Below are 26,318 nucleotides of genomic sequence, written 5' to 3' on the forward strand. Positions count from 1 at the left end.
CAGTGACTTTTTTAACTTTTTGATTGCTTCTGCAAAAGAAAAATATTTTTCATTGTCATCTAACCTAATTGAAATAAAAATACCATAAACAATACTTAACCTTACTTGTGAAATGTACTTTTATAGTTTCGAATCTGCTCTATTCCATTAAAAATGATTGGTTTCAAATGCATGGCTAATTCCTTCCACAAACAATTGCCTCTTTGGTCATGAGAGCAGAAGAACTGGATGGGTGTCCGACTGCCACCACTGAACACTTTGTTCAAAGATTCAACATAAGAATCCTGTTCTAAAAGGGAAAAATATAGACTAGAATTTAAGATTCTCCAAGAATTCTGATTTTCTGGAGCTATAGAGGTTCCTGACCCACTGTCCTGAGATGTTTGAACTTTAAACCAAAAAAATTCCCTGAAGATTTCTTCAAACTAAAGGAGAGTTTAGCTTAACTAATAAATAATGTTATGGAAGAACGGTGAGGCTTTCTGCTTTAGTAAAGATTTATAGCCTCACTTGGATTAGTGGTAAGGCAACATCCAATAACAGGAAGGTTACGAAAAAAATGATGGTGGCAAGGGAAAACAGTGGGAGGTCTGCAAGAGTTAAAAGCAATAGGGAAAAGTACTATAACAGTATATATTACAGAGTTTATATGTGAATTCATGTAATGGTGAGAATGCTTGGATAGACACTAAGGTTGAACAGGTGGCAGAGAGAGAGAGTATACCCAGAAATACATATAGTTTGAAAGAGGATATTTGTATATGTATATTTACTTTTGCTACAAATATATCGATGAATGTGATGGAGCATATTAGGAACTGTTATAGAAACTTAGACACTAAGGTTAATTGGCATGACAAAGAGGATCTTCTACATTCTAATTTAGTGAGTAGTGACTGGGGTCTTAAAAGGTCACGAGCAGCCATCTAAAGTTCAACTATCAGCCTTTCCTCATCCAGAGGAAATAAGTATGATGGAAATTTTAAAAATGGAAAAAATTAATCCAATGGACAATTGTATCCTTTACATATTGGTCAATGAGGCAGAAGAACTAGACGATTCCTAGCTACCAATACCAACTGCTTTGAAATGGGTTATATTAGGAAGTCCTGGATAGAGTGGGAGAAACATGTGAGCTAAAACTCAAAATCATAAAAGTGACCAGGCTGGTTAGCTACCCAAACTTGTGGCCCTTACCTTTCAGGTCTGCAACTGAGTTCACGTCTGGGTTCGAATAGCCATCATTTAAGATCAAAAGGGTCGCACTTACCCAAGACCAACAAAATTCAGAGGGTTAAATAAGAAGGAGGTGGAATAAATGATGATGCATTGAAAGGATGACAATGAACGGGTTGAGTCAGAATGTGTATGGTTTGTTGAATGTAAAACTCTGATCTAATCTGTAAACTTTAACTTAATTCAATTCACAATAAAAAATTTTAAAATAAAAACCTTGGATATCCCCAAGCAGTACTTCTAGTCTGTCCTGTAATATTCCTATGAATTGGTACCAACCCCATTCTTCTCCCAAGAAGCAGTTAGTGGGTTTAAACTGCTGACTTTGTTGTTAGCAGCCGAAAGCACAGTCCACTCTGCCACCAGGGCTCCTATGGACTCCATAGCAGTGGAAAAAAGTAAAACATATCTTACTTCACCATTATACTAATTTAATGAACTGCTACCTATATGGGAGCAAACTTAAAAGAGCAACTCTTAAAAGTTAGATAGCAAGCTTAGAGAATGGTGAGTTTATGTTACTGAGCGAGGAACACCACAGAAAAGAAGGGTGAACACAGCCGTACTACATGAGGACCGTAATCAATGTTTTGGAATTGTACAGCTGGAAATTCATCAACTAGTATATGTTTTTCTAGGAATATTCTCAATATCAACTAATGAAATAAGTTACTGAAAAGAATAGTTGTTAAAATAATTTCAAGATTCATTGATGAGCCACACCTGAGAATTTGAGAATTCAAATGGATGCTTTCTACATTACTCCATAACTAAGAAACCCCACTGCAAAGGGGAGCATGTAGGGTGTAGACGGAGCTGGGAAGTTTAGAAAAGATAGAGAACAGGCCTTATAAATATTCATTCTTCTTTTAGTTCCACCATGTTTTTAATAATTTCTTCCTACAATTCCATATCCAATGCACCTCTTCAACAGAGAATGCCTGTAATCCTACCACTGTAGGGCAAAGCTTCCTGTACTATGGTTCATAGCATATTTCATGAAAAATTAATTGATGCATCTGATAAAGATTTCCACAATTCTATAGATCTAGACTCCTACTTTATTCTTAGACTTTTAATGTGTATTAAAAAGTTCAAAACTTACATCAGGAAAGAAACTTGCTTATCTCTGTAACTTGCCATTTCTCAAAACTTGCTGACCAAAGAACTATGTTTTCAAGGGATACTCATTAATACCTTACAGAGCATGAGTATTCTGAGGGATTCATCTTGGAAAATGCTCCTTTGCAAAAGACCGAAGAATAATTGGCTGACATCTGCACATTATGACATGGGTGACAAATACGAAATACATCATTGCCCGCTGGCTAGAAGAATGAACACATCTGTCTGGGAAGCAGTACAGCCTGAATGCTCCTTAGAAGTGAGGATGCTGAGGACTTGCTAAGTTGTCAGGAGAGAACAGTCCCTGGAGAAGAACATTGTGTGTGGTACAGTGGCGGTTCAGTAAACAAAACAAAACAAAACAAACCAAGGAAGAGCCTCAGTGTGATGGGTTGACAATGGGCTCAAATGTGCGAGCGTTTATGAGGTTGGTCCAGTCGGGTTGCACATAGGGTCACTAGGAGTTGTAACTAACTCAATGGCATCTAATAAGAACTGGTCAACTAGTAAGACCACTAAATTTTTTTTTACTGTCACAAGAAAATGTCTACCCTTTCCCAGAAATATAGTTATCCTTGGCTAAGAAGTAAAATTTATAGCAGGAACCCAGAAGATTGAGGAAACAGCCATAAAAAGGTCTTAAATCCTTGAGCATAACCAAAGATCATAAGTATTCAAAGTACTCTGTTATTAATTACTACTATAGTACAGTTTTCTGACTACAGTACTATCTTGATCATTGACAGAAAGACAGACTGACACTATATCTACCAACTATACAGAGACAGATACTTTAGGTGTGTGTATGTGGGTACAGTGTTGGTTGTACTTGCAGTCCGCCCAAGAATATCCAAGTAGATCTGTGATCCATAGGATGTTCATGGAAGCAGATTGTCAGGCTTATTTTATGTGGTGCCTCTAGGTGTGTTTGAACTTTTAACCTTTCAGTTAGAACTCAATTACTTAGCCATTGTGCCATGCAGGGGCGCACACACTACTGTTCTCTGTATATTTATATATAAGGGTAGGTAACAAAGTATTGCGACAAAATCATTGAACTCTTTATTACAGAAAAACATGAAGCTATTGCTTCTTGCCAAATTAGATACATACAGTTCTGTACATATCTTTCTACGCCCTCCCTGAATAATTGTGTGCTCCTCAATTGACACCGTGTTGAAAAGGGCACTTTTAGCACCCTTGAGGGGGTAAAATTCTGTTCCTCATAATGTTCTTTGAGGTTGGGGAGCAAGAAGAAGTCTGAATGAAGTCTGATAAGGGCTGTAGGGTAGATAGGGTAAGATTCACTACGAAACTCTTACAAGTCAGCTCATTCCTCCTTGAAAGAAGAAGCAAGCACACCATGGTGATTGGGGGTGGGTGGGGTTGAATTCCTTGGTGCAACTTTCTAGACCCTTTCACACCAATGAAGTTTTCCATTTTCTTAAAACTTATTCCTAATAAGTCCCCAGGATTGTCCAGTGTCCTTTACAAAAACCTGTCAAGATGACCACCTGGAAATCCTAGAAAGAGTCCCCATAACCTTCTGGGCTGACCTCTCTGCTTGGATTTCACTGGCCCAGCAGAGGCTTTGGAATCCTCTGTTTGGGTTGGACATTTTGGGGGAAGCTATCTTAAGGAGAATAAGACAAGTGTCTTAGTGAAAGAGCGTGTCTGCAGCCATCCCCAAATGACAGTGGCGTTTACACATGTCTTGTTTGAGGCAAACCCATTCACGGAAGAACTGCCACTCCAGGCACGATACTTTTTGACTCACCGTGATATATAATCACAATATTGGAATCTTTCCTTTTTCTGTGCAGAAGTCAGTTAGGAGTAGTAGAGCATTACAGTTAGAATTAAAGGCAAGCTGGTGTCTGTCAGTGGATAAGGGTCAGATTTTACAATGCTTTCTTTCATTTTTTTTCTCAGATCTAAGATAAAAGAAACAACTTTTCTAACAAGTTGAGATTGGACCATCAAGAAGAAACAGTGAATACGTTTCTTTAGTAAAATGCTGTCTTTCTACTGACCAAGAAACCGCCCCCCCAAAAAAGCCCAATCCACCAAAGACAACTGGTAATGTAGTTTTCAAAGCCAAGTGTGTGTGTGTGTGTGTGTGTGTGTGTGTGTGTGAGAGAGAGAGAGAGAGAGAGAGAGAGAGAGAGAGAGAGAGAGAGAGAGAGAGAACAATATGAAGTGAGAGGCAAAGGCAGAGAAACAGTGAGTATATTTGTGGGAAATTCACTTAATAGCTTATTCATATCTTTCTTTTCTTTCTAATTTTAAGCCTCCAAAATTATCCTAATATTATTCCTAGTAACACAGATGCAAATCATATGAAACATCTGCCAACTGAAACTCATTTAAGATGAACTTAGTAGTATTTCTGAAATGTATTTTTAAAATTTATGTGTGGAGACAATGTTATTTTTCTTTCACACCACACAATTTAATAGCATATAAGCGATTTCAGAGATGCTCTGCTTAAAATACATTTTATATTTTGCACCCAACTGTGAGGGCAACTTTCGGGAGGTCAGTTGGACCTCCTTAAACATGGCAATTTTATTCTTTTTTGGCATCTGTTTTGTAAGAAAGAACCTGAGCTTTAATAATAATTTTAAAAAGGCATACAAAGGATGCCAGTCAGAAAGCTGTATATGACAGTGAAAAACTGGAAGTAGTTTAACTATTCAACAATGCAGGATTGTCTTGGTAAATTTGGGAAAGTCACATAGGGACGTGCTACCCAGTCATTAAGACATTTATACTGTAGAAAGACTGTTTAAACACACAGAATTAATTTTAATAAGTTCTATAGGAAGAGGGGGGAGCAGATTCTGAACTTGTAATCTGCTTTTACTCATGCTTGGTTTAAAAGAAATAAAACAAACCGAACACACATAGACACAAACACACACACACACACACACACACACACATACACACACACACACACAAGTGGACAGAGGTCTCTAAACCAAACTTCTGATAGTAATCATCTCTGACTGGTGGGATCATAAGTTTTTCTAGTTTTGCCTTTTAGTTTGTACTCTCTGCTGCTCAAATTTTTCTTTGATAAATTTGCATTATCTCTGTCATTTTTAAAAGGACATGTAAATCAACAATCTATTTACTTTACTGGTTACCTGGCTTAAATTAGTCTAACGTATCATTTTCTGGGAATAGGTTTTAATGGAGCATACATGGGAATTTGGGAGGGTGTGTGTGCAAAGATAAGACAGAATGAATGAGCGCACATGGTATCTGAGGAGTAATTAATATTCATAATCATGATATTTTTATTTATGGTTTATGAGTCATAAGTATGTTATCACATTTAATCTCAATTTCATGGAATAGAATGGCTGCCACCAAGGATAGTTAGGCAGAAGAGAGATTTGAAAAAAGACAGACAGCAAATCTCCAGTGTTTATTATTTTTTCTAGCATCATTCCAAAAACCCACACTCCCATTCAAGTAGACAAATTGATTTAATTTACACCCTTTTGGAGGTCCAACATCTAAGCAGACTGTTCAAATAACTAGACTGCATAGGGATAATAACATTGGCGGTATTATCAGTGTACCACAATAAGAAAGGACTACCAGCTTCTAGGCTTGTTGGTTGCTAAAAGCCAATACTCAACGTGAGACACACAAGAAAATATCGAGCCACATAACTTTAACATATTTGTGAGTATGGATTTTCATGGTAAATCATGAAAATGAAAAAAGAAGAAAAGATCAGAAAATGGCAATGAAGGCAGAAGGCAAAAAGGATAAAGGGAGATCATACAGAATTCCCTCCTTTAGAGAAAATAGATAAGCGTTCAGGGTGCGCAAAGAGGGCAAAAGCCAGCACAGTATAAACTCACTGCCATCCAGTCGATGCAAACTCATAGTGACCCTGTCGGGCAGGCTAGAACTCCCCCTGTGAGTTTCTGCAGCTGTAACTCTTTATTGGAGTCGAAAGGCTCAACTTTCTCCCATGGCACTGCCAGTGGTTTGAAACTACTTGATTTTGGGGATCGCAGCTCAACAAATAACCACTATGCCACCAGGGGTCCTAGCTGCACAGTATAGAGGTTAAGAGTACAGCTTCTGGAGTCCAACATCTTGGGTTTGAATCTTGCCCCTGCCCTTTCCTATTTATATTTAAATAGCACATCAGTCCCTCATCTTCTGGGTTAAGTACTTGTCCCTACTTCATAGAGCTTCCAGAAAGATTACATTAGTTAATATTTGTGACCTTGGCCTGATTCAGTGTAGTCTTAATCCAACCCACTGCCATCAAGTTAATTCCAACTCATAGTTAATATGTAGAACAGAGCAGACCTGGCCCTATCAGTATCCGAGACTGGAACTCTTTACGGAAGCTGCGTGATTTTTCTCCTGAGGCGTGCCTGCTGCTTCCAATGGTGGATCTTTCTGGCCGTAGCCTGACGCTTAGCCCACGAAGGTGCCAGGGATCCTCCAATGCCTTTAAGTGACGATTAAACTTTTCATACATATTAATGTATGACCAGAAGGAGATACACCAAAATGTTAACAAGTAGACTTATAGACAATTTAAGTGATTTCCAGTATACTTGGCCATTCTTTTTGAATGCCAAACAACACCCTATTACTTCTATAATTAGAGATAAAATATTACAAAGTGACAATAACAATCAAAGGAAAATAGATGCTTGCCAATTTCATATGCATTAGAATACTAATAGGGAGGACCAAGGCTTAAACTTTTCATTAACTAAGTGGTTATTTTTCTTAGTTTTAACTATTAAACTATGATTACTAAAATAGTAAAACTAGGGTAAGAAAGACTAGGCAGTGGTAAAGAAGCAGAGCATACAAGAGGAATAACAATAGTTAGAACAAGAAAAAGTTATAGGTTGATGCACAAACTTTGAGGCAGGGACTGAATTCTGTATCGACAGATAGTTCAATAGGTATATAAAAAGGCAGATATATTGATACATAAAGAAATGGACAGATACAGTCACCAGCTTTCTGAAATGAATTGCTATGGTAGAACTAAAGACTCCAAATATTAAAGAACTTAGTACTTGAGAATACACTGCAGGGAATTTTCTGTATTAGCTAAAGACTGGGCAAATGACCTAACCTGCCCTCCTCGACCTAACCTTCGGCATTCATCCACCCAGTTATATTTCAGCATGATTCATGCCTCGCCTACATCTGCCAGAGAGGACTGTGATTCGGGCGTTCATTCTCAGCTACTAAGATGCAAAGAAGAGGTGAAGCAATGAAAGCGCAAAGGGACTTACAGGAAAGAAAGTGCTGGGAGGCGGGGCCGAAGTCCCTGTGGGCTTCATGCAGCTGCCTGACTCGGTCCTCGATGGCCACCTAAGAGGAAAAGGAGAAAAATGATGTTCTCTCAACATATATAATCTGTACCAATTAAACCAATGCATCCTTTCGGGTAAGATCCTTTGGGTGTTTACGGCCAAGACCATTAAAGCGATGACTTACAAGCCCGGTTTTAGTATCCGCTTACCTTATAGGGCTTCAAGACCTAGTTTTACCAAACCCAGGCCAAACAAAAAAGGTGTTCTCTCTTGTCAGTGTGAAAGGGAAAGTTTTACAGTCAACTCCTTGGAAACCACAAATGCACTTCTGCTCCAATGAGAATGATCCCAATAATAAAATAAACGGAAAAGGCCAAGTCCTCCACCGAACGATTAAGATGGTTTGGTATTGTACAAGGCCGCAGTGACGAAAGGGACGGAGGAAGTGACTGCTGGGGTAAGTGTTAGACTGCGGACTGCAAGGTCAGTGGTTTAAACCCAACAGCCACACCTTGGGAGAAGGATGAGGAGCCAGGTGACTAAACGAGTCTAAGGAATAATGGATATTTTGTCTTTTTTACACTCAATAAGAAATTTCATTTTTAGTGATTTTTCTGGAACTCATATTAAGTGGCAATTAATTGTTGACAACTAATAACCAGTTGCTAATCATAAAAAGTGGATGAGGAGAGGCAATACAGTTTTGTTGATTTCAGTTTTCCATGGCTTTAGACATCCATGGGGAATATCCCTTTATGTCGTAAATGTGCCCTGCTTTTGGTTTCAACTAGGTTTTCCTATAATCTATCAACACAGTATACTGTCAGCTTAGTGAATGCCATTCTGGGAGGGAAAAAGCAGGAAGAAATTTATGGGTGAGACGGTATGCTTTGTCATCTGGCATTTTGCTTGATACGAGTGGCAGCCCTAGGCATTGTGTTTCCCTAACGTTGGCTCTTGATTTGGTTCTGAGCAGTCTGTCTTAGAGCAGGGTTGATGAGTGCCACCATAGCTCCGCGAGGTGGGAGTGGGGAGTTAAATCCTGTGGTGCGCAGAATTCCCAAATGCAAAATAAATACATCAGAAAAGTAGCTCAGGCAGTCTGGTCGACAGCCAACTCTGACCTAACCGCAATCAAATGCTTAACAGAAATCCAGCACAATTTTATTATCTTTTTCACTTGCTCCCTAGCCTAGTTCATCTTTGCTTGGAATATATATATCGTTAGACAACACAGTGGGGTTCCCAAAAGGCAGGATTTGCTTCATTGGTACAAAATAGCCCAAATCTACCTTTCCAGCCTCACGACCTTGAACTCCCAGCCACGCTATACCTATGAAAACCGCCAAATAACCTACTTCTCCTGGGATAGTCCCTCCCTCTGTGTTGGTGTGCTTTGATCATGCTCTTGTTTCTCTCAGGAATAGTCTTTCCTCTTCTAGCTCAAGTTTGGCTATATGTTTCATCTGCTTACTTTTCAAACCCTAGGTAAATTCAACAACAGCAGTGAAACCTGTGAGAGTTAGTCTTGTTTTTTCATGGCTCATAAATTTTCCACCTTGGGTAGGGTGCAGTCTTAACATTTTTCAGTCACTCTCTAATTATAGAAAATATTTGAGTTTTCCTTATCTGACAGATCTCTATCATACAAAGGTTCTGACATTCCCGCATTTGGATAGCACATGAGGTACACTTGCATTCACTCTAGTTGCATGGACATAAATGTCTCCTGCAATGGACAGTGACTTCAGCTTATTAATGGCAGGGGCCATTCCTTGAAGATACTTGCTTACCTACTTGCATACAGAATGTATGGAGCCGTGGACAGACCAAGTGGTCGCACATATTTGTTCAATGAAAACTTGACCCAAACAATGGCTCTATGAACACGGGATGGAGAGAAACAATGAAGAATATACAGCGACACCAAGTGCAGGTCTGAGGTCAAACATTCTAAATGTAAGCTTTTCTATCAGTAAAATGTGGATAATAATATGCCCAACCTCAGAGCGTTTTGTGGGAATCAAATATGATGATGCATGTAAAGTGTTCAGCCCCCCCCCCCTTTTTATTTTGCCGCAGAGCAATTGCTCAAAAAAAGAAAAAAGGTTAGTGACTGCTGTGGTTGTTGCTCTTATGGTTAGCAGGTAGAGAGGAATAGGTTGTAATGCACAGGGACCACATGCAATCAAAAGGCTAATATTTATTAAGCACTACACATGGGCTTTATGAATGAGCTTACTTATTTTTGATGTAGAAATGAAGGCATAGAAGGCAAAAATACAAAAAGTATAATAATTTAAAAACAACTTGCCTAGAGTTACAACCACTTGGTGAGTCAACTCCAATGCCCTGGGACCCAGTGTGTGTCTGAGTAGAACTGTGCTCCACAGAGTTTTCAATAGCTCCTTTGGGGGAAGCAGATCACCAGACTGCTGCGAGGACTTGAATTACCAACCTTTCTTTGGCAACCAAGTGTGTTAACCATTTCCACATCAAGGAAAAGCAAGCAGCTAGTCAATTGGCAGAGCCAGGTTTCAAACTCATTCGATTAGACTCTTACTGTTAACAATGAACTTGGAGTTAAACAGTTATTTTGCAAGTACTCATATCTAATAGGTAAAACAGAAAAACCCCAAACTCAGTGCCATTAAGTTGATGCAGACTCACAGTAAACCTTCAGGACAGGGTAGACCTACCCCTGTGACATTTCCAGGATGTTACTCTTTGCAGGAATAGAAAGTCTCCTCTTTGTTCTGCAGAGAGGTTGGTGGTTTTGAACCACCAACTTTGCAGGGGACAGGCCAACATGTAACCACGATGCAATCAGGATTCCTCATCTAATAACACAGAGGCCTTTTAATTTTGTATTTCTTTCCATCAGTTGCTTGAATGAATGCAGATAGACTGTCATGTGCACAGTTATGAACCTTTAGCGCTCAACAGTTGCTGGTCTTGAAGACTAGAGAAGGGTTGTAGAACACTCACAAGTGACTATTTGGGATAGGTAGATATTTCTTGAACAAATTATTCAAGAGACGAAGATAGATAGGAGTAACTGAGATGGGCAACAGGAAGTGAGGAGGCAACAAGAGAGTGGACACTGACCTTGAACCTTTTCTCATAGTGAGAAAAGGAAATCCTAAGGGAACATTGAATATACAGTGGACTGTCAGAAGGAGGAACACATCTTTCTTGGAAGAAATACACCCAGAGTGTCCTTAGAAGCAAGGATAGTGAGACTTGGTCTCATAGACCTCAGATATGTTATCAGGAGAGACCAGTCTCTAGAAAAGGGCAGCATGCTTGCTTGATAAAGTCAGTGAAAAAGAGAAAGACTCTCCAGAGATGGATTGCCACAGTGGCTGCGACCAGGAGCTTAAGCCGAACAACAGTGGTGAGAATGCTTCAAGGTCAAGTTATGCTTTGTTTTGTTGCACATGGGGTCACGATGAGTCAGATCTGAATTCGACGGCAGTTAATGACGACAGGTGACTGTGCAGAGAGCGGAGGAGTACGACTCTGTTACAGATTATGTAATTATGTTAGTGGCTTCATCAGGGCCAGGGAGCTCCACCATAGGAGTCCATTAGCTTCTCAGTCTCTGAAGGGCACTTGCTTCTTTGATAAAGAGAACTCCAGCAGTTTCCAATGTAGAGCAAATACTGTCAGACATTTTAAAGGAGGTAACAGTGATTTTCATTTTCCTTATTTCTGATTAAAAATGTATCAGGTAATGAAATGAAATATTCTAGAAGTAGTCTTAAATAATTAAAGAATTAAGTATAAATGATTTCTTTCACAAATATTTTTAAAAGGTAGGCTGTGGATTGGATGCACAAGTGACTAAATAAAGAAATCATTTTAAGGAAGAGAAAGACATAAAGACACATGATTCTCACAAACCAAAACTACTTGGGGGGGGCTACAACTAATTCTGTCATTATTCAAGTATGTAAATAAATTTGATCAGCCCTAGTGGTGTAGGGGTTATGCATGGGGCTGCAAACCTTAAGGTCAGCAGTTCGAAACCACCAGACACTCTGCAGGAGAAAGGCAGAATTTTCTACTTCCTTAAAATGCTACGGTCTCAGAACCCCAAAAGGGCAGTCCTACCCTGTCTTATAGGCTCATTATGAGTTGACATGGATTCGAAGGCAATCTGGTCCTGAGGTTTTTTTTAAGTAATAACCCCCATGCATTAGTACTTTCTAACTAGCTGTGTTTTAAACCAATAAATGACATCATATGGAAATCAAGATGCAAAAGGCAGAAATGATACACTAGTGCATTGCCTTAAGGACTGCAGGGAAGCAAGAGTTATGTACTCTGCTGCTCACAGTTTCAAAGGACAAAAGACCTGGGTATCTGCTCCAGTGACGACAAGAGCCGAGGAAGCCCTGTGGAGCCGTTCTATTCTGTCTCTCTGAGTAGCAACTGATGGGGTGGCACCTAACTACCATCTTGCATCTGGCACAATTTGTTTTTCAGTCCGTTAATTATTTGTTGGGAATCTCTGGGTGGTGGATATAGTTGCTGCTTGACTGCTAACCCAAAGATGGGGGATTTGAGTCTACTTCCGAAGAATGGCATGGCAAACACCAGTCATTGAACAGGATTAATGGTTTCTTGGGAGTCTGGCAGGGGAAGTTGGGGGAAAATGGGGAGCAAATAATCATAAGCATGAGAAAAAAGAAAATGTTCTAAAATGGGTTGTGATAATGAGTGCACAGCTCTTCTTGATACGATTAAACTAGTGATTGCATGATATGTGGATTACGTCCCAATAAAAGCGTTTTTCCAAAATCATTGAAAACCCTTTGGAGTATAGTTTGCCGCCGATACCCATGGTATCTGAGTTAACTCAATGGCACCTTGTTTAATTATGAGTTCACTTTATACACCTTGGATAATTACAAGTAAGTTAACACAGAGAGAGGTGTAAGAAACAAATGTCATGGTTACTGTTCTTCAGATGAGTGTGTAAGGAGTTGGAGGTAAACAGTAAAGAAAAGCCCCCCAAAGGCCTGGGGCAGCAGATTCCTGGTGCTGGGGAGAGCAATGAGATGCACTTAGCCAGGAACATTGGATGCAGATGAAGCAAAAGAAGGCAGTCCAGACTCTGAGACTGAAGATTTAGCCCGTAGGTCCAGGACTGCACTAAACATTTTCTGTGAGGTGACTCACTATGTTCAAGGAAAGTTAGGTTTTAGGAAGATTAGTCTGTCAGTGTGGCGTAAAACAGATTCAAAAAGAGACCCGAGGCTGAAACAAGTTAGAAGCTGTTACAATTGACTGGAACTAGAGTGATATGTGTTGAAAGTAAGACTGCATTGCCTGCAATGACAAGGAAGGGACAGATGAAATAGCATTTTGAAAGAACAAAAGATTAACCAGTTTGGGTTAAAACAAACAAAAATATAGCCCCTAGATTTCCAGTGTGGAGGACTGGGAGAATAAGGATATTTTGGATAGAAATCTGGAGATTAGAAAAGGGAGGAGTGGCGGCCATGTATATGAATCCATCGGAAACACCAAGAGTTTGGTCTAACAGTGGATCCTTTACCTTGAGGTGCCCGGGGAGGCAGTACGGAGAGCAATTGGCCTTGGAAAGGAAAGAAAAGGACAGGGAGAACTAAAGGGGCAATAATGAGCTTTGGAAGGTGGAAGAAAATCCAGAGGAGTTAACAGAGAAGGCCTAAAAGAGACAGGGAGGAAGGGTCCTGGTTTCCTCCGAACTCATAGGCCGTACCTCTATTTAGTTTGATAAAGAGTGAGGGAAGAGTAGCATTTCTTGAAGCGCACCCCCTGTTTTGACTATTAGATCATAGATCACAAAAGCTTAGAACTGGAAGAAACCTTATCTATTGATACACCAGGGTCTTTTTTTTTAGAGCTCTCCCAGATGGGCACAAAACCGCCATCTGGTCCATGAGCACTCGTCAACTAGTTGGAAGCAATTCTTCAGGGAAAGCATGTGTGTGTGTGGCAGGGAGGGGGGTACTTTTGAAATGTTCTGGGAGGCCAGGGGCACATTTTTCTTTTTCCTATGATCTCTCCAGTGACTTGTGTGGTACCTGGTATATAGCAGGTGCTCAATTGATATTTGTTGAATGGGTGATTGTACAGTTTTTTACAGGATCTTCACCATAGCAACTACATTTTCAAGATTTTCGACACAAATTTTTGGAAAGGCCTTCCTTTTCTCCCTTCCTCCCTCTTTTCTCCTCTCTTTTCTTCTCTCCTCCCCCTTTCTTTCCTTTAGCTCTCCTTGGGACCCTCCCTCCCTAATGAAACCTAAAGGTGGGGTGAGGTGGGGAGCCATTTAGACTCATTTTGCTTACAATACTAGATTTACAACTTTTAGCAATCAGTTATTAATAATACAACAAAGTCACAGCCTACATCTTTTCCATATTTGTTCTATTCTAAATTTTAAACAGTCATATTTAAAAACCATAAAGGCAATATATTATTCCCTTTTTTGCCTTCTCGTTTCTGATGCCTTCTGTGGGCCAAGGTGCCCTGATGGTGTAGTGGACTACTCATTGGACTGCCCTGTGGATTTCTGTGACTACAATTTTTTTATAGAAGTGAGAAGCCTTGCATTTCTCCCACAGAGCTGCTGGTGATTTCAAACTACTGACCTTGTAGTTATCAGCCCAGTGCACAACCACTACACCACCAATGCCAACAGTATTCTTAATTGTATTCTATTTCTTTTGTAGTAATCTAGTTTCCCAGTCTCCTTATCATTTCATTTTGTCTTGTGAGAATCAATGTCCCTGCTCAGAGCAGCCAATGAATGCACAGAGAGGACAATATGGCCAGTACCACTATGAAACATGACATTCCCCACTGACCCATAGCCCTACAGGGGACAACACTGGACACACAGTGTGGGAATTGTGCCCGATCTGACCCCACCACACCGAGGCAAAACACTAAGGGCATTCAACAGAGCAGCAAGGGTTGCATATCAAGGAAGTCCTGAGGGATTACCAAAAAAAAAAAAGACTTTGGGTCCAGGCATGGCACCCCATCAGACTCAACTGGAAAACACTCCTAAAGGTCAACAAACAGACCTTGTACTATTTAGTCTTTTCTCTTTTAGGCATTGTTTTTGTTATTGTTGTTGTTTTGTTTTCTTTTGTTGCTTTGTTTTTCTCTGTCTTGTTTTTGTGCATATTATTATCTCTTCTGGTCTATCTAGATAAGACAGGCAGAATAAACAATATGGAGGAGACAATAAAGGTGGTTCCCAGAGACATGGGAGAGTGGGAGGTCAGGAAAAGGAAATGGGTGTTAACAAACACAGGGACAAGGGAACAACATGTGATAGCAAATCAGTGGCAAGGAGTAAGAGGCCTGTTAGGGCTTGATCAAAGGCAATATAACCGAGAGGAAATACTAAAACCCAAATGAAGGCTGAGCATGATAGTGGGACAAGAGCAAAGTAAAAGGAAATAGAGGTCAGAAGTAGGAGGCAAAGGGCATTTATAGAGGTCTAAATTCAGGCATGTACTTATGTAAATATATTGATATATAGTGATGGGGAAATAGATCTATGTGCATATATTTACAGGTTTAATACTAAGGTAGCAGATGGACATTGGGCCTCCACTCAAGTACTCCCTCAATGAAAAAACATTTTGTTCTATTAAGCTGGCATTCCATGATGCTCACCTTCCCGACACAATTGCTGTAAGACAAATGTGTGCATAAGCAAATATGGTGAAGAAAGCTGATGGTGCCTGGCTATCAAAAGATATAGCATCTGAGGTCTTAAAGGCTTGAAGATAAATAAGCAGCCATCTAGCCGAGAAGCAACAAAGTCCACATGGGATTAGGTATCAGGCATCAAAGAACAAAAAAATCATATCCTTGTGAATGAGGGGGAGTGCAGAGTGGGGACTAAAGGCCCATCTGTAGACAACTGGACATCCTCTTACAAAAGGTACATGGGGAGGAGACGAGCCAGTCAGGGTGAAGTGTAGCAATGATGAGACATACAACTTTCCTCCAGTTCTTTAATGCTTCCTTCCCCCACTATCATGATCCCAATTCTACCTCACAAATCTGGCTTGACCAGAGGATGTACACTGGTACAGATAGGAACTGGAAACACAGGGAATCCAGCAAAGATGACCCCCTCAGGACCAGTGGTGAGAGTAGCAATACCAGGAGGGTGGAGGGAAGGTGGGGTAGAAAGGGGGAACCGATCATAAGGATCTACATATAATCCCCTTCCTGTGGGACAAACAATAGAAAAGTGGGTGAAGGGAGACATTGGGCAGTGTAAGACATAACAAAATAATAATTTATAAATTATCAAAGGGTTTGTGAGGAAGTGGGGGCATGGAGGAATGGGAAAAATCGAGGAGATGATACCAAGGGCTCAAGTAGAAAGAAAATGTTTGATAATGGTGATGACAACCAATGTACAAATGTGATTGACACGATGGATGAGTGTCTGGATTGTGATAAGAGTTGCATGAAACCCTAATAAAATGAATTAAAAAAACCCAACTCACTACCATCGAGTAGATTCTGACTTAGAGTGACCCTATGGGATGGAGTAGAAAGGGCCCTAAGGGTTTCTGAGATGGTCAGTCTTTATGGGCATAGGAAGCCTTGTCTTCTTCCCACACAGTGGCCGGTGGTTTCCATCTGCTGACCTTGGGGTTTGTAGCCCAAGGTGGAGCCCAGGACGCCACCCAGGCTCTTTACCTACCAATACAGCCAAATTAAGCTCTGTTCTGAGGAGTCAACTCCGACTCTGCACAAACCTGGAGGACAGGACAGAACTGCCCCTCTGAGTTTCCCAGACGGTTGTCACCTTTCTTTTTTTTTTTTGGGGGGGGGGGAGTAGTATTTTATTCCAATTCAATCAAATCTGAAAATGGTTTTGTTTTCAATAAAAATGTAAATAGAGGCAACCTAGATATCAAATCCTGTCTCTGACATTTAAATTACATAAATTCCTCACATTCCAAACAGTCTCTGGGCAGTTTTGTAGGCTTCTACTGTGTGACGGTCATGGCATTTTGTGCCGTGGGCAAAGGAGCCAGCCACATGAGCACTTGGGGCCTGGGCCAGCCGAGGAGGAAGATAGAAACTATATCTTCCTGAGAACATGCTCCGTGGTAGAGGGCAAAGCCCTAACGCTTGTTCTCATTGCTGGACCCAGTGAGAAGAGCCCCCCACCCCAGCTGTGTGGCTAGCAGACACCCCATGAGCAAGGAGATAAAGGCCAGAAACGGGACTCAAAGGAAAAAGATGCATTTCACTCCCTCCCAAACCCCTGCAAGCCAGTGAAATGGTGTCAAAGCTTGAAAGGCCCCTCAGGGAAGAGGCTTTCACCAAAACACCCCCTCATGGTTCAGCCCCTTCTGGTAAAGGACCTCTGATGGAAAGGCCCCCTCCCGGAAAGCTTCCCTCACAGAAAGGGCCTGCTGCGTTTCGTTCCATCTCTCAGGAACTGGCCGATGGCAAGAGGGCCGCCACAGAAGAGGAAAGAAAACCATGCTTGGTGATTGAAGTGGTCCCATCGGACGACCTGAAGCGCCATGGGGACGGGCAGCCCTTCCAGAGCAACTCTCCCAAACTGTAGCAGTGGATCCTTTCAGGAGTAGAAAGCCCCATCTTTCTCCCAAATGGCTAACCTTGTGGTCAGCAGCCCCAATGTGTAAGCACCTCACGACCACACCCCAAATGACCCTGTAACTTTTCCTGATGTTTACGATCATTTCCGTGGAAAATTCTTTGAACACACAGCCATTCCCTGGGGTGGGGGAGGGACAGGTCTGACAGAAGGGTTACTTTTGAAGGCTTGTGCTGGAGGCACAGCCGTGCGACCAAACACGCTGGGAATTGCTGGTGTGACCAGGTGAGCTGAATTTGCGTATCCTTGGATGTATTTCCGTGTTGCCTGGACATTGAGATGCTTCAGAGTTAAACTGTTTCTTGCCTTGGACTTCAGGATAGAGACAGTGCTCGCTTTGAGTAGGAGTATGATTATTAGTTGATTTTGTGTGATTTATGACATGGATGCTAATGTGTGCCATGCGAGACCATCATTAATCCACTTCTTTTTATATTCCTCTCTCATAGCCCCCCCTTTCTTTTTATATATTTATTTCCGTGCTGACTCTTTTTTTTTTTTTAATTAATCTCTGACTTCTTTTTCTGTTGGCTCCTTTTTTCTCCCCTCTCCCCACTTCTCCCCTCCGGATTCCTTCCTCCCCTCACCCCTCAATAGGTCCTGCGGAATGTCCCAGAGGAGCAGCCAGACTCTTCGGAGGGAAAGAGTGAGTGCTTGCAATGAAGTGGCTATGCATTCCTGCGGGACAAGTGAGCCATGATGTGAGCAGGCGCCCCAGAGCCTAGAGTAGGTCCAACGCTTCCCCAGGGTCAACCCTCCTCGGAGTCTCCGGACCTCTGCCGTCACCCGGAGAGCAAGGGAGGACAAACAGCAAGCCATTGGGAAGTCATTCGTTTTCACCTCGCTGATTTCTAAAATGCATCTTGCAAGTCTGTGTATTGTTTTTCATGCTCATGCAACTGTCTCTTTCTGTGATAATGGAGTCAGATGATATCAGCATTAAACTCACTTCATAGACCCAAGTACCTTAAGGGTATCATTAATTTTAATTTATATAAGCAGTAATCAGCCTCCTATCCTACTTCATTTGTCAAAAGCTTTAGTTTTCGTGGCATCTACAGAGCTTTCTGGGGGGGGGAGAATGTGATGGGAAGAAGAGATCATAGAAAGCCTTTTTTCCTTTCTAGTTTCAAAGGGGGGAAGGTGGAATTACTCTGCTTAGGTGATGGAACTTGATGCAGATTTTATCGTTTGGGGAAAAAAACAGCTTCCTTTTTAAAAGCTTTCCTAATGTACCTCATGATTTGCAGCAGGGATGAGAGTCAAGTGGTTCTCACCTTGCCACACCATGGCATTAAATCATTTACATTTCCGCCTCAGCTAGTTATTCCTGAGCTTTCTTTATTCCGCATTTGGAAGATATCATTCTCACAGGCATTTTCTGAGGCCAATGGAGCATTCCTTTCTCGGGGTATTTCAGGCCAGAAGTAGCATAATGTTCACATGGTAATTACATAATGATGCCTCCTGGTATTAGAACACAGGAGTGTTTCCAAGGCCCAGAAGTGGTGATTTGAAATAATTAATCATCAATGGGCTAAAATAGAACTGATATCATCTTAAAAATAAAAACCCAAACACCATCACCAACAGACCCCCACCCCCCAAGTCCAACCCTAAAGACAAAGCTGAACAAAAGCCAGTATATACAGCCCGGGCCCAAATTCATAGTGAACGATGACTGAAGCGGGTTGAACTCCTGAGGATAACTGAACTCCTGAGGATAAAGCAGCAGACAATAAACAGCTTAGCCCTCAGTGGCCAGTCCTTTCTCTTATGGGGTGAAAATAAATATAAAAAATAAAAATAAATTTCCCGTTTGTTCTACTACTCAGCTTTTTAAATGGAAGTGGAAGGGAGAATTTACAGAAGTGTATAACACTCCTTAACCAAAGAAAACAGCGCCCCTTTCTTCTAACCACCCTTACAGCCTTTCTGAAGCTTCCTGACCTTGACTCCCTTCTCTGTGGACTTCACTATAAATCAAAGAACCTTGTCTGCCCCAAGCCCCCACTTTTCAGTTGCCTGCTCTCCTCCTCCACGTGTCTGAAAAGCGCCTTTCTTTTCTCTCAGCGAGGCAGAGCTGCCAAACCAGGATCAGGCCACCCATACAAATCAATACACAGGAAGATGGCATCTATTGTACTTCCAGCTACAGGCAGCGGCTCACTCCTCTGTACGCTGCATATAAGAAGTTAAAGCACAAACAAAGTAGAGAAGTACACTGTGTGTGTCGGAATGCCACTGAGTTGATGCAAATTCATAGTGACCTTTTAGGGCAGGGGAGAACTGCCCCAGGTAGGTTTCCTAGACCACAACTCCTTATGAGAATAGAAAGCCTTGTCTTTTTTTGTCCCCCATAGTGTCTGGTTGATTTTGAATCATGAACCTTGCAGTTGGCAGCCCAACGCATAACCACTACACCACCAGGGCTCCTACGAATGAAGGCCAGAGGATAGAGCAACACACTTCTCTTGTTTCTGCGTGTGGGCTTACCAGAAGGGGTGTTCAAATTTGGCCGTGTGATTGATCCCTTTCAGTTTACACTATAGCTCTGCTCCCTCTTCTTCACCTTCCTCTGACCTAGCCCTCCTCTTCTCTCCTTTGACCCCCTCCTTCCTCAGTCCAGCACGCCAAACGCCCACCTGATTTTTAAGCTTGCTATATAGTCATAAGACTTCCCTGAACTATTCCTGTTACTTTACCTCAAATGTAACCCAGGCTTTTTTTCCCCCTTACCCTCCAACGTGGCTTTACACAGGGCAGAAAACTATGGGGACAAAACGAATTCCAAAATACAATATGATGCTTTATAGAAGAAACAAAAGATTGAATTTCTAGGTCATCAAGGAAGTAAGTACACTTCCCTGAGCAATAATCTGAGGTACTTTATGAGATTCTTCTTTTCACTAAAGCAAGAAATCCTAAAATCCATCAGGATACGTGCACTGTACCTTGACTCTCTTTTTAATCCTCAAGTGAAACCAAGACAGTAAAGTGTAATAAAAATGCATATAGCCCCAGGCTTTGTGCCTTAGCAAAGAGAGAGAAAATAAGCTTCTTGACTTAATACGTCTACTGTGAATAATCAGCCACTGCATTTGGGGATCTTACTTTATAATCTTAACATATAGCACTGAACTCCGTGTTCCTGGTGTGACAAGAATAAAAGATTTCTTTCTTTCTTTAGAAAAGAGATTCCCCCACCCCCTGTATTTTTCTAGCGAGATTGATACATAACTTAAAAGAAACTAAACTAAGCACAGAGATTTCTTGGTTTTTGAGCAATATGTTTTCCACATTTTACCTGAAATTCTTGTTGCGATGTGGCTAAGCTAAATGGACTAGGGCCTCCAGGCAGTGCAGTGATCCACCTACATTTGGTTGGGGGGGCCTTCTCCATCCCATTCCCAGATGTTTAGCCTGTACTTCCCAAGTACTGCTTCTTAAAACGATTAACAAATATCCCTGGGAAAATCAATAACAGCTCATAACAGGCTTAGAGTACCACAGCTGTGAGTATTTGCATTTTAAGAGCAACTTTAATTAAATAATTAAGCAATTAATTACTCAAATACTTATCGAGTGCTTATAAGGCACTTTGCTAGGAGAAGAAGATGACTAAAAACTTAAATAAGAAAGACAAGAACCTATCTTTAATACATTTCTGGATTAGATATTTACAAATAAAAGCACAATAAGGTAGCATGGGAAAATTTTTCAAGTAGTGTTTTCAATCTCTGAATCACAATGACCTGGGAAGTTTGGTATGTGTGCTTTGTGTGTTTGTTTGTTTTTTTAAATAAAAAATGATTAGCTCATCTCTAGGAGTTCTGACAGTCCATTTTGGGGTGGGGAGCAGTTGTGTTAAAGCTCCCTGGGGGATTGTGATGTGCAGCTCAGGTTTGGTGCCACCGGTCTCAATGATAGGTGACCAGTTGTACATGAGTTGAAACCCTTAACTGGCCACGTTACCTTCAGCAGCTAATCTAATGGCCTGTGGCCCTTCGTTTCCTCATCCGAAAACATAAATACAGAATGTTAACAAAGGTGACAAAAATAATAATAACATGTACAGAGCCAGGCGCTTTCAACTTTTTATAGTAGTGGTAAGTATAACCCTGCTTGTATTTGAAACACTGGGCGCAGAGCTTCCAGTGGCAGAGCAACAAGCAAAAACCTCTGTCAGTACGACAACATGACAAATGGGTGGTGGAACTTGAGACCAAGACAGGCCTGGAAATCTACGATACTTCCCCAAATTGATGAATACAAACCCTATGGATCACTTCTTTACTTTGGACGTGCCATCAGGAGAGACTGATTGCTGGAGAAGGTCGTCATGTTTGGCAAAGTGGAAGGCCAGTGAAGGCAAGGGAAAAGCTAATGATGAAATGGACTGCCCGCATGGCCATAATCATGGGCTACAACATCCCGACGGTCATGAAGATGGCATGGGGCGGGGCTACACTCTATACACATGTTTAACAGAGTTAGTTAACTAGATGGCCACAGAGAGGTATACATAACAAGATATTTGCCATTTCCACATTTTTACATGGATCATCATGTCATGTCATCAGCATCTCCACCCGTTTCCAAAGCCTTCCATCACCTTACCAGGAGATTAATGCCTTCAATGCCAGGACTTCCTGTTGACGAACCACGAATACATTTGGACTGCCAAAATTTTCCCATTCCAGATAGTTCATGTACGTGGACTTATTACACACAACAGCATGTTTTCAAGGTTGTGACATCTTGTGACATGTCTCAGGATTTAATTTCTCTTTATGAAAGAATAAGACCCTATTATGTGTATCTATCGTGTTTATTAGTGGACACTTAGATTGTCCAGGTGCTGCTTAAAGAGCTTTATAGGCATGTTTCAGTTTGCCTTTTATACCAGAAAGTAAACTCAATGAGAGAAAGTCTAGGCCAAGTTCATCCATCTCTGTAAGGTATCCATAGGACCCTCTAACTTATAGGTTATATATATATATATATGTATATATATATATATGTATGTATATATATATATATATATATATATATATATATATATACCAAAGCAAAAAACCACTGCCATCGAGTTGATTCTGGCTCAGAGTGACCCTATAGGACAGAGTAGAACTGCCCCTAAGAGATTCAAACTGCTGATCTTATGGTTAATAGCCCAACTCTTAACCATGATGCCACCAGTCCCTCCTACTCTACAATGGGTACTCCTATCTTATAGTAGGCATACATTAATATTGTGAAGAACTGAGCAATCCTATGAGATAGGTTCCACCAAGCTGTCAAGGATTTAATCTTGTTTAGATCAGCAATCAGTGGTCACAGATGGAAGCAGCAGTCAAAAGATGAAACAACATTGGGTCGGTTTTGTGTGCAAGATCTCTTTAAAAGTGTTGAAAAGCAAGGAGTTGAGGACTTGCTTTGAGAAGCAAGGTTCACTTGACCCAAGCCATGGTATTTTCAGTCGCCTGATATGCATGTGAAAGTTGGGCATTGAATAAGGAAGACAGAATAATAGATGTCTTTGAGATGTGGTGTTTGTAAGGAATGGCGAAAAGTACCATGGACTACACAAAGAACAAACAAATCTGTCTTGGAATAGCCAGCATGCTCCTTAGGGGCAACGATGGCAAGACTTCACCTCACATACTTTGGATGTGTTATCAGGATGGTCCAGTTCTTAGTGAAGGATGCCAAGTGACTGTGACAGTGGGCTCAAATATAAGACGATTTGAGGATAGCTCAGGTGTGTTTCATTCTGTTATATATAACATTGCTATGAGTCAGAACCTACCAACAACAGCATCGTGATAATTTTCCAGCTGAGGAATTGGGAATATAGGGGATGAGATGCTGGATGTAGGACTTCCACTGTTGGAAAGTCTATTTCTGAGCACTTAGTAGATAAACTTCTTTTCAGAGAAGCCAAAACTGCCATTAGGGTAACAAAACACAGGGTGGGGGGCAGATTTGGTTAATGAATGAAAGTGTTTTTCAACTGGAACTTCTTTCAATATTGGGTCAGATATTGAGGGGCAAAGACCGAAGAAACATACTGGGTGACAAGAATAGAAGGAGCCAACATTTTCTGACACTATTAAAGATGTGGGGGTGGAGACTAAGCAGCAGAATTAAAGATTATAAGGCTATAACTATAGGCTGGAATGGAACCAGGGCCATAGTAGAAAGTCAAGTTGAAGAAGATAGACTTCATTTCATTGTTCATGCGAAGGCATACCAGTATTTTTAAGTTATTAAATATTAAAAATATATTTCTTTTTAATTTACTCTATTTAGATGATGATAAAACTCAAACATGCCATCGCAGCAGCCAGGGACGAGTAGCAGCCATGGCTGCGGGCCTCAACAAGGGCCACAAGGTGACCAAGAACGTGAGCAACGCCAGGCATAGCTGCTGCCGAGGGCGCCTCGCTGAGCACACCTAGCTCGCGCAGGGCAAGATGTGGGAGGTGTGTGGCTTCGCACCCTGTGAGTGGCCCATGGAGCTGCTGCATATCTCCAAGAACAAGCAGGCACTTAAATTCATCAAGAAACTATTGGGGAAAGAGAGCAGAGTTAAGAGGAAGAAAGAGTTGTCCCCCACGAGGAAGGCAGCTGCCAAGAAGGACAGAGTGCTCCCCAATCACTTTGCTCTCCCCTATAATAATACAGCTTTTCCAAAAACTAAAAAAAAATCTTTATAAAGAGAAATCTCCCTCTTACCATGTCTCTCCAGCCACCTTGCTGACCATATCTTGGCGGCAATGATTATTAACATTTTCGTATTCAACACTGCTATTATTATTATTTTAAATAGCAATTTTGCCTCATAGTGGTCTGCTAGAATAGAGTAGGGTTTCGAAGACTGTATAACTTTAAGTGGGCTCCTTTCCTAGGCTAGAGTTGATACATTGACAGAAACCAAACTAAGGGGTTTCATAATAGGGCATGGTGGATTCGATGTAAGGGTTCCAGAAGGAAAAAGGAATCCAGGAAACCTCAAATATTTACCTTGGTGGGCAGGGTGGAGAAGGGAGGGGATAAAGGGGAGCTGATATCAAGCTGTTAAAAAAAGAAAGAAGACGTTTTGAAACAGACGATGGTAGCAATTGTACAATACAGCTTGATGTGAACTATGGAATGCTATGATATCTGTAAGAGCTCCCAATACAGCGATTAAACAAAAAACTTGTTTCCCTTGGTGACCAAGATGTGTGCACGGAGTTAGAGGAATCATTGGTTTGGCAGGGCACCCCATCCAAACCCACTGGCATGGAATCAATTTCTATTCACAGTGACTCTATGTGGGTTTCCTAGGCTGTCAATCTTCACAGGAGCAGATAGCCCTTCCTTTCTCCCATGGAGCTGAGAGTGAGTGGACTGCTGCTCTTGTCGTTGCCCACTGATGCTTACCCAGCAGCACCCTGGGACTCTTTGATGGAGACGAGTTTGGTATAATGTCCCAAATCAGTAAGTCAAGAATGGTTGACCACAGACTAGAGGGAGTAATGGAAAATTATGGGGGTGAGGTGGGCTTCTTCTGAAACCCCTTTCATAGTTTAGACTAGGGGGTCCTCAAACTATAGCATGTGGCCCACATGCATCCTACTGAGGACATTTATCTGGCCCACCGGGTGTTTTTGCCCTGTTTGTTTGTTTGTTTGTTTTTACTTTAAAATAATGTATGGCAGTATGTGTAGGAATTTGTTCATAGTTGTTTTTTTTTAAACTATAGTCTGGCCCTCCAATGAGTCTGAGGGACAGTGAAATGGGCCCCTGTTTAAAAAGTTTGAGGACCCCTGGTTTAGACTGACAGTTTTAAAAATTCCTCCTATGGCTTGGGCAGAAGTATTTTACTTTACTAAAATAAGGCAAGACACACAAAGCTTTTAAAAGCATCTGTTACAAGGTGGTCACTCAGTAGCTATAATTTATTTGAAGGAGCCCTGGTGGTAGAGCGGTTAAGTTCTTGGCTGGTAACTCAAAGGTTGGTGATTCCCACCCACTGGTTGCTCTGCGGAAATCCTATGGGGCAGTTCTACTCTGTTCTCTATGCGCAGTATGAGTCTGGAATCTACAACAAAGAACTTGTTTGTTTGCTTTTGTATCAATTTGAGTTAAAAGGTGAGTGTCAGAGTAGAATAGGAGTGGAAAGAATTTGGCAGATGTGGTAGTTACATAATCTGGTATCAATTTGAGACTCGAGAATGAAAGGGTGGAGTTTAGCCTGTCATTCCGATCGCAGCTGATGACCTAATATGGAGGAACTAAGGAAATAAATAGCTTGCTGGAGGAGGGACACAGACTCACTCCCTGGGTGACATTGCAGCTGACAAGACACATGGAGCTAAGCTAGTACCCTGAGCTGGAGGAGCCACGTGGAGACCCCTGCCAGTGCTGAGATGTTTATAGTGCCACTGGATCCACAAGACTTCCCACTCACTGGCCTGCGATCTTCCTGCATTCAGTGTCATTGCATATGTTTCATGAGTCTGAAGAGAACTTTATAGATTGGTATTGTACATATGGGCCAATACCGGACTCATAGACTTGATCTGGACTGGGCTGGGATGTTTTCTTAATGTACACTTACTCTTTATACAAAGCTCTTTCTTATATACATATGAGTGTCTATGAATTTGTTCGCTAGTCTACCCAGACTAACACAGCTGACATATCTCCAGAGCAAGCTCCCTACAGGCTTGCTTCTTTGATGAAAACACTCTAGCCAGCTAGGGACAAACAGGTGATTCCTGTCTTTTAGCAGGACTTCAACTAGTGTCTGATGGCACAGTGGGTATGCATTGAGGAGTTTCTAACACAAAGGTCAGGGATGGAACTCAACAGCTGCTCTGTGAAAGAAAGATGTGGCAGTTGGTTTCCACCCAGAAGCAGCCTTGGAAACCCTTTGGGGGCAATTCGCCCCGCTCTCAGATGATCACTATGAGTTTGAATAGACT

At 41.4% G+C, this 26,318-nt stretch overlaps 1 protein-coding gene across 3 annotated transcripts in view; it reads right to left on the reverse strand.

The window, feature by feature from the left end:
- DMD (dystrophin) overlaps positions 1-26,318 on the reverse strand; it is a 730,751-nt gene that overhangs the window by 267,190 nt on the left and 437,243 nt on the right. For all 3 annotated transcript variants that reach the window (XM_075538193.1, XM_075538191.1, XM_075538194.1), the window contains exon 11: positions 7,656-7,734. In XM_075538193.1, the coding sequence (XP_075394308.1) occupies positions 7,656-7,734 (79 nt within the window). The remainder of the gene's footprint in view (positions 1-7,655; positions 7,735-26,318) is intronic.

The sequence above is a fragment of the Tenrec ecaudatus genome, chromosome X, assembly GCF_050624435.1.
Source record: "Tenrec ecaudatus isolate mTenEca1 chromosome X, mTenEca1.hap1, whole genome shotgun sequence".
In the NCBI taxonomy this organism is placed as follows: Eukaryota; Metazoa; Chordata; class Mammalia; order Afrosoricida; family Tenrecidae; genus Tenrec; species Tenrec ecaudatus.